Consider the following 9,685-nt stretch of genomic DNA (forward strand, 5'->3'; position numbering starts at 1 on the left):
TCTTTGGTGGTCATTTCTCACACAGAGGCGGGAAATCTAAATTTTTAAAGTTCAGTGTATATTTAGAGCTAACTTTTGAGTACTCTAGTCCTCTGTGGGAGTTTGAAGATGAAGCCAGCTGCTATAAAGATGTCTGCACCATTCGATCCTGTAAACTCACACTTTGGACTCTACGCTAAAAATACATTTGAATAGACGCGCTAAACTCCAAGACTTCTGTGCGCGGGGGTTGCAGAAGGGGAACAAGAGGCAGAGACAAGCCCGGAGTGGGAGGGGCGAGGGAGAGGCTCGAGCACCGCCCTCGTCCCACTCCCACCAAGCTGGCTCCGCCCCTCAGGCTTCCGTTGGTAAACAGCGAGGGCGGGTGCGCAGGCGCAGTCCGTTTGCGCCCCGAGCCGCGCACTCACGGTAACGGTAAGATGGTGTCTTTGGTCCCTTTTGCGGTTCCCATCGTGGGTGACAAAACCTTGCTGGTGTGGGAGCTGAGCTCTGGACCCACGGCCGAGGCCTTGCAAGTGAGCCGAGCCGGGGCGGAAGGAGGGGTGGAGGAAGCCACCTCGCGCCCCAGTAACTGGGCGCCCCGGAGTACTGCTTCAGCACCTCATCTGCCTGTGGTCTGCGCTGAGAGGAATCTTAGTTCTAGAGCCGACCTGAGTAGTCAGCTCACCCGCACAGATTCTTGAGAGATAGTTCCCAGCAGACGGCATTGCCTCCTCATGCTTCTCGAAGCTTAGGATTTCAGAGGGAAACCTGTTCCTGAAATGAGAAGTGTTTGGAGTTGCAGGCTCACCACAGTTGCCTGCGGCGAAGGGCTGGGGGAATGGAAGGGAACGGGCGGTTTGGCTTCCTGGGCGTGAAATTGCCTGCACTTACTTAGCATGGGACCACCCTACAGCATTCTCTGTTCAGAGTCTTCTCCCAGTTTGGCCTTCAGTGTTCGGTCCGAGTCGTCCCAAATGCAGCAGTGGCCGGTCCTGGGTTCTATGCCATCATCAAAGTTTATGCAGCAAGGGATGCCCACAGAGCCCAAAAGGCATGCGACCAGAAGCAGCTTTTTCAGGCATCTCCAGTGAAGGTGGGTCCAAATGTGGAATTCCTCGCTCTACTGGGATGAAGTGCTGAATTTAAAACTAATAGGCCATCGGGAATTCCCTGGCGGTCCAGTGGTTAGGACTCTGCACTTTCACTGCTGAGGGCCCGGGTTCAATCCCTGGTCCGGGAAGTAAGATCCCGGGGTGGGGGTGGGGTTAAGGCCAGCGTTTGTACAGCACTGTGGTGTACAGAATGCTCTCAGATGCACTGCTCCACTGATCCCCCAGTTCCCCAGTTCTTTCTTTCTTTTTTTTAGATGAAGAAACTGAACTCAGGATGGTTAAGTGACTTACTTAAGGTTCATGACAGTAAATGTGGAAACTAGAGGCCAAACCCAAACTTAACTGATGTTAAACCCCATGTCAGTTTATGCTGCCCCTTAATTTAAGAAATCTTCACAAGAGTCTTCCTTATATTTACTTTTATGTGGATTTTAAATCTGTGAGATTGACAAATTGTTTTTAAAATTAATTAATTAATTTATTTTTGGCTGCGTTGGGTCTTGTTGCTGCGCGCCAGCTTTGTCTAGTTGCGGCGAGCGGGGGTTGCTGTTCGTTTCGGTGCGTGGGCTTCTCATCGCGATGGCTTCTCTTGTTGCGGAGCACGGGTTCTAGGCACGCGGGCTTCAGTAGTTGTGGCTCACGGGCTCTAGAGCACAGGCTCAGTAGTTGTGGCACACGGGCTTAGTTGCTCCGTAGCATGTGGGATCTTCCCGGACCAGGGATCGAACCCGTGTCCCCTGCAGTGGCAGGTGGACTCTTAACCACTGTGCCACCAGGGAAGTCCCGAGCTTGACAAACTTTTGTCAGATGTAACATAAAGGAGGCTTCATCATCATCATCACTCTGAAACTGCCTATTCAGAACTCCCTTCAGATTCCAGAAAATGGTTAAAATATTCTTTAATGCATTGTAGAAACCTTATTCCATATTAACATGCCATCCAATTTTACTTCCCCAGAATTAACATTTCATCATGTGCCTCCGTTCAGCCACCATTCCTTTTTCAAGGACCTTTTCAATTCCTCTGAATAAGCGAGTGAGGCTTCGATTTCCCAGACCTTTCACGTTAGAATTGTGTGTCTTCTCTGATTGGCTTCTTGCTCTGGCTACTTCTCACTGACCTTGCTGCCTATTCTCACCCATATTTCTTTACTCACTGATTTCACCTTTATTGAATCTGAGAACTCTCCTCATATGTGACTCCAGGTGCACTACCTCCCACTTCTGTACCCTGTTTAACACCCTCTTCAATCCTGGCTGTACTCCCTGGGATTGAAATGCTTTTGTCTCAGACATTCTTTAATTTGCGGACCCTGCGACCATTTCACATAACCCCTCAGATATTACGGATGGTCCTGGAAAGATTATGAGACAGTTACTTGGTATCAGTTGTGAGTAATGAGTTTTCTTATACTGGACATTAAGACCATTCCATAAGCTTAGGTTCTGAGATTTTCACAGCATAAAGCCCGTCACTGATAGAGTAATGAAGAAAATGTTCTACAAGTCACTATAGAGTTGAGAGGAAAGGGCATTCGTATTAGATTTCTTTATTTAATGCAGAGCCTTAGTTTACCACCCACACCCCCGAAACTGTTACCTACTTTAATTATGCGTTCTTTTTAAATTTTATTTATTTATTTATTTGGTTGCACCGGGTCTTTGTTGCAGCAGGCGGGCTCCTTAGTTGTGGCTCAAGGGCTCCCCAGTTGCGGCACATGGGCTCCCCAGTTGCAGCAGGCCGGCTCCTTTAGTTGTGGCTCGCAGGCTCCTTAACTGTGGCGTGCGAACTCTTAGTTGCAGCATGCACGTGAGACCTAGTTCCCTGACCAGGGATTGAACCCGGGCCCCCTGCATTGGGAGCACGGAGTCTTAACCACTGCACCAGCAGGGAAGTTCCAATTAGGTCTTCTTTTATTCATTGGCAGGTGTACATACTTCTTATTTTTTTCCCCTGTATTTTTTATAAATACAGACAAGAGAATAACATCTTCAAATAAAATGAAGGAAAGGCCTAATGTATCTGAGTTTTTCTCAGTAGCACGAAGGGAAATGTTTGCCAGCAAGAACTGTGGCTAGGTTATCCCAGAAGTCAACTGTCTCTACTACCCAGGGGCTCAGAGCCCTTCTGAAGCTTCCTAATTGTCCAGGACAGCTCCATTATGACTCACCGTACAGGGCCTAGCCTCCCTGTTTTAAATGTTGCGACACTCAACATTTAAAAATTAGTCTTCATTTCTCCTTCCCAGCAGGCAGCTTCAGTTGGAGAAAGTAATTTCATTTTCTTATGTACTCATTCATTCACTCAGTCAACAGACCATCACTCCTCTATTATATGCCAAGATCTATGCTTGTTTCTGGTAACAAGGAAAGAAGAATATATGGTTCCTTCAAGCACTTAAGGAGCTCATAAACTAGTGACAGAGGAAGATGCACAAACACATCAAAAAACAATTAACAGTGCTTTGAATTTATTTGTATTATTTGAATTTTTATGACTATATTTATATACTACACCCTGTTCAAAATGGAAATAGACATTTAAGAAAGAACTAGTGGGGCTTCCCTGGTGGCGCAGTGGTTGAGAATCTGCCTGCTAATGCAGGGGACACGGGTTCGAGCCCTGGTCTGGGAAGATCCCACATGCCGCGGAGCAACTAGGCCCGTGAGCCACAACTACTGAGCCTGCGCGTCTGGAGCCTGTGCTCCACAACAAGAGAGGCTACGATAGTGAGAGACCCGCACACCGCGACGAAGAGTGGCCCCCGCTTGCCGCAACCAGAGAAAGCCCTCACAGAAACGAAGACCCAACACAGCAAAAAATTAATTAATTAATTAATTAATTAATTTTAAAAAAAAAAGAAAGAAAGGACTAGGGATGTAAAAAATCCACAGTAATATGTAAGTTACTTAGAGAGTTAAGACTGGAAATATTTGCACTCTCAAAGAAGCTTGCTAATGCAGATGAACCTCTAATTCTTTTGGTTGCTTTATTTACATTTATAGAGGTATACTATTCCCTCTTCTAACAGGGTTTAGTAACTTGGGGAAGGTGTGCTACAGATTAAGGTCCTAATTCAGTGGCAGGTCCATCTTATCTCCTCTTCAGGTCATATTCTCAAGCAGGAGCTACAGGATGAAACGACTAAAACAGTTCACTTCCTTTGCTTACCCCCAGCCCCGTAATAGGCTTCTGCTGGGTTTCCTTGGTTGCTTTCATCATCACTTTCACCACCAGAGGTTAGGGAACCTTCCGGTTAATCAGGGGCCCTGGAAATGATGCAGAAAAGTACTGACTTAAAAATAATAAATAACATTTACTTAGGGCTCACTGTGAACTCATTGCTTAAAATGTCCTACTTAATCTTCACAACCACTCTATGAAATTGGTATTGATAAATCTCAGGTATATCCAAAATAAGTCTCTGTGTAGGCTTGTGATATTTTTAGGTCTTTTATGTCTTTAGGTTCGTCTCGGCACCAGACATAAGGCGGTTCAACATAGTACGCTTGCCCTAAACAGCTCCAGATGCCAAGAATTGGCAAATTACTACTTTGGTTTCAATGGGTGGTCAAAAAGGATCGATCATCAGGGTAAACTCTGTAGATTTTCTTTGACTAACCAGACTCCTTTCAATATTGAACTCCTAGACTTTAGAGAGAAGAATAGAACAGGGCTATGGGGAGGAGATGTGAGAGGCTTCCACATGGAAGTATCTGAGCATTGGCCTGCCACCTAGAATTAGTGATAATCTCAATGACTTGGATGGTGGTGTCCATAATTTTCTCCAGTATTTGTGTGGTATATAATAAAAAATAGTTGTCCATATCTAGTCATTCATTTGCAAGTCTCACTTGATTTTGAAGCTATAGCATACCTAAACTATTACCTGGGATTGCTGGAGTTTACTTTTTATCTCTAACAACAGAATATTTTGAAGTCTAGCCTTTAATTCAAAATCCTAACAGCTTCAGGATCTTTCTACCGTTGAAGAAAGGGAAAATGAAGATATTGTAACACCACTTCAGAAGCAAAGCCTGAAGCTCTTCTGTGCTTTCGAGGTGGTGTTGCCCTCCCACGAGTGCAGGAGTCCTGGAGTTGGCATGGCTGAAGAACCTTTGGATGAGTTGGAGGAAGGTCTGTTTTCCAGTATGTGTGTGTGTGGGGAGGTAAGGGAGTGGGATTTCTCTTTTTTCCTTTCTTTCTGAAACTCAACTTTTAGATACATCATCACCTTGGCTAAGCAACTAAAGCCCTGGGCAGAATTTTTCTGCCTGACAATATAGATTTTTATCTTAGGCAATACCTGACAGCACCTTAAACTTTAGAATTTTAGAACTGACTGCCTGCCAAGAACCTTAGGAGGAGGGAAAATGTTAGTTTTTTTTTTTTTTTTTGGTTAATAATTTGTTTTGTGCTAAAATAGTCCTTCAAATACAGATGTCTTCTGGCCTTCAGTTATCCCAACAAAATCATTGTCTAAAGATTGAAATAAAAATAAACTGGAACAACTCTGGGTCTTTTAAGCAGGAAGCGACGTCATGAAGGAAATTAGGCGCTGCAAAGTCATTGGAAGGGCTCGAAGAGCAGGTTCTCATCTAGGCGCCCAGGACTGATATCCAGAATAATAAGACTGGCCAACTCTGGGAGATGGTCACCTGAGGCTGACACTAGAACTACTGAGTCCCCAGCACAGCCCCATCGCTGTGAGCCAGCCTTCAGAAACCAGAGTCAAGGCTCCTTGACCCCCACTGCTGTCCCCATAACTACCACTCACCCCAGGAGGCGGGGACCAACACTGGAGCACTGTTGCAAAGCCTCTCATTCCTGCACCCTTGCTTATCAGCAGAAGGACCAGGAAGAAGTTCTGTGCCTCCTCCTCACGTGGCCTACCACATCCCACACAAGGGTCTTTAATTAACAGACCCTCCATTGTATCCCTAACCCTGGCTGCAAGGGCATCCGGAAAATGTAGATTTTAGCTTTCCAGGCTCTGTAGTACAAGAAGGCAGCCCAGAAGGAGGGAGGACTGAAGAATGAGCAGGCCAATCCAGAGCATCACTAGCCAACCCATAGTAATCACTAGCACTATCTCTACATCTTACAAATATGGAAACTGAGGCTTAAGTGGGGAGGTTAAGTAATTTGCCCAACATAACACAGTAAATTTGTGGTGAAGTCAGGATTTGAAATCAACCCAGAATATTCTGGGAGCATAGCGGGAAGCAGAGAAACTGAAGATCCTGGGGCACCAGCATCTTGTTCTGCCTTCTCTTGCTGGGCCATGAAGAGAGGCAGATCAGCTCCTGGAGAGGGTTCCAGGACCTTCCCACTCCAAGACTGCTTATTGGAGTCAGAAATGAATATCCAGTAACAACGCGAAAGACCAGGAACAAGCTGATCAAGGATGAGCAATGGTTCCCAAGCCGTCACCTGTGGGCAAACGGGAGTGATGGTGAGCAGCAGCCATCACAGCGACTCCTGCCCCTGATACCTTATCTCAGGATCCTTGGGCGCCCACCCTCCTTTCTTCGACCTTATAAATCTGCCCTCTAGATTGGAGGTCTAGTTGTGGGGTCAAAACCCCCAGTCTGATTTTCATAAGTCTGATTTTCCTTCTTCTCTGTCTCCAACACAGACAAGAAGAGAGAACATTTTAGGGGAAGAAAGAGAAGCTATAAATTCAGACAAGGTTTGAGATTAACTGAATTCTCCCTTTTTGTTTTAACTCTCTTTGGTTTCCGTGACTATGGGAAAGCATGAGCAGTCTACATCCCTTAGCCAAGCATCTTAATCTTTCCTAATTCAGAGCCATGGCATGCATGGAGGAATAAGGGATAGTTAGGTAGATAAATGGCTTTCTCGATGGATGAATAAATTTGTAGATAGAGAATGCTGTAAGAAGAGATGGGCAGAGACAGAGACAGAGATAATAAACTTTTAATAGTCAGCCAGCAAGACCAGAACTGAAACAAACTGTCTCTCTAGAAACGTCCGGAAGAAGAGTGCAGCTTCCAGGAAGCTGACGGGGTGTACATAGAACAATATTCACGTTGCTGAAAAAAAACAGCAACAACAAAAAATAACAGTCCCCAAACTACAAAAGAGCAAATGGAATAATTACGAACTTTAGTAATTAGAAACGGAAGAGGAAACCAAGTGGAAAGAGAGACCTATGAAAATACTTAATTCTATCTACAACCAGGTTCAAAGTCAAGTTCAAATCAATCAGCAAAACTCCTGAGAGGAGCCATGGGCTCCTCTTCTTGTGGCTGCAAGAAATCTGCAAGCAGCAGATTTGTCCCTACAGCCAAGATGTTCTCGGCACTCTAGGAAATCAGAGCCCAGACAAGAGCCTAGAATGCCCAGGAAACCAGAGCCAAGGTCACTGCTGTTTCTGCACATTGGGGCAGGAAGAATGGAGGAGGGAGAAAGTAATCATCTGTTTTGAGTAGGAATGGCAGGGAAGCAGTGTGGAGAGGGGGAGGGGAACACACACAGGTCTTTGGGTTTGCTTCTCTACTCTGCCAGCTGGCACCTGTGCCCTTAAGCAAGTTGCCTCACTTCTCTGAACTTCTGCTTCCTCACCTATGAAAAGAGATAGTGTCTTTCTCCTGATGTGGTTTCAGGATTAAAGATTCTGTATAAAAGGGCCTGTCCTGCAATCAGTGAAAGCTGTTGTCATGGGTGTTGTTCTGCCCCCATGTGCAGGCTTTGTGCCCCTCTCACTCGCAGACTGAAGGCGGCTCCAGATGGAAATTGGAAACCAAGCCTTCCTTGCTGCTACCCCACCCTCATGGGGTTGCCCCAGCATTAGAGGTGGGCCTTGGCCCTAATGTGTTGTTCTCATAAACTGCTTGATAGTCTTTACTGAATGTTTACCAAACACCTGTTAAGTCAGGTCCCTTCTCCAACAGACATCCCCCCTGCCTTCGGCCTTGCTCTTTCTGCCCCTCTCCCAGAGGCAGGAACCCCTGTTTGGTGGCAGAGGTTCTATTATTCAAAGACCTCCAGACCAACAGAATCCTAAGTACAGGCACACCTCGTTTTACTGCACTTCGCTTTATTGTGCTTCACACATACTGCGTTTTTTATAAACTGAAGGGTTTGTGGCAACCCTGCGTTGTCATATGATGATTAACATTTTTAGCAATAGAGTATTTTTTTTTTGTTTTTTGTTGTTTTGTTTTGTTTTGTTTGGCCTGCACCACGTGGCCTGCAGTATCTTAGTTCCCAGACCAGGGACTGAACCCGGGCCCCCAGCAGTGAAAGCGCGAGTCCTAACCACTGGACCACCAGGGAATTCCCAGCAATAAAGTATTTTTAATTAAGATGTCTACATTGTGTTTTTTTAGACATAACGCTACTGCACACTTAATAGATGACAGTATAATGTAAACATAACTTTTCGATGCACTGGGGAACAAAAAATTCATATGACTCACTTTACTGTGATATTCCCTTTATTTCAGTGGTCTGGAACCAAACTGCAATATCTCTGAAGTCTGCTGTATCTCCTATGTCAGGGATCCTGCAGCTGAACTCTGCCCACTTCAACCCCCATCACTTCATTCCAGGCCCACCCCAGCTTCAGGCTGCCTGCCAGAGCTTACCAAACACCTTCTGCCTTCCTGCCAAATCGTCCTCCTTCTGCAGAATGTGGCTTAGTGGAAAAGACACAGACTAGAATCAGACCTCCCTGCACATCTACTGTGTGACCTTGGGGAAGTTCCTTCACCTCTCTGAACCTCATCTATAAAATGAGGATAACAGCTTCACCGGACCATGGAGAAAATTCAAGGGATGGTGTGAGTCCTGACCCTAGCGCAGTGTCTGGCACATAAGCAGTGTTCCCAGAAGATCAGCCCCCTCTCTTTTGCCTCCTCCCACCCCAGATGGCCTGTTACTAGTCATGCCTAGCTAAATCCAGAGATGTGACAGCGGTCATTAAAGCAAATTTGTCACTTGTTTCTATAGCCAGGTGGCACATGACAGCTATTAATTTTTCACATGAAAAATGGCTCTGCTAATTGAAAAACATCAAAAAGGTTGAGGTTTACACAAATGGTCAGCTCTGTTTATTTTTTCTAATTTACTTTTCAGCAGTCAGTAAGAACTTAATGAGCTCTCATTTTTGCTTCCTCCCTATTTATAGATATTAGTGCCTGTGGTGTTCTAGATGTATGTACAGTTGTCCTTTGGTATGCACAGGGGATTGGTTCCAGGGCCCAAATCCCCCACCCCTTTCCTGCAGGTACCAAAATCCTCGGATGCTCAAGTCCCTCATGTAAAATGGCATAGTATTTGCATATAAGGTACATATATCCTCCCATATATTTAAATCATTTCTAGATTACTTATAATACCTAATATAATGTGAATGTTATATAAACAGTTGTAAATATCGAGACAAGGTAAATGTTATGTGAATAGTTACCAGGCAGCGGCAAATTCAAGTTTGGTTTTCAGAACTTTCTGGAATTCTTTTTTCAAATATTTTTGATTTGCCATTTGTTGAGCAGATATGGACAGCCATCTGTACTGAGAGCATTCAGCCTGGGCTACACAGCCAGGAGGGAACAGTTACAAT

At 45.2% G+C, this 9,685-nt stretch overlaps 1 protein-coding gene across 1 annotated transcript; it reads left to right on the top strand.

Annotated features, from left to right (window-relative positions):
* Positions 1-419: 419 nt before the first annotated feature.
* LOC137754871 (RAD52 motif-containing protein 1-like) lies at positions 420-9,419 on the top strand. The gene is made up of 5 exons (XM_068530796.1): positions 420-515; positions 896-1,075; positions 4,562-4,682; positions 5,062-5,232; positions 8,568-9,419. Exons 1-5 carry the CDS (start codon positions 420-422, stop codon positions 8,780-8,782), a joined length of 783 nt encoding a protein of 260 aa, XP_068386897.1. The 3' UTR covers positions 8,783-9,419.
* The last annotated feature ends 266 nt before the right edge of the window (positions 9,420-9,685 follow it).

This window comes from Eschrichtius robustus, chromosome 20, assembly GCF_028021215.1.
Source record: "Eschrichtius robustus isolate mEscRob2 chromosome 20, mEscRob2.pri, whole genome shotgun sequence".
Lineage (NCBI taxonomy): Eukaryota > Metazoa > Chordata > Mammalia > Artiodactyla > Eschrichtiidae > Eschrichtius > Eschrichtius robustus.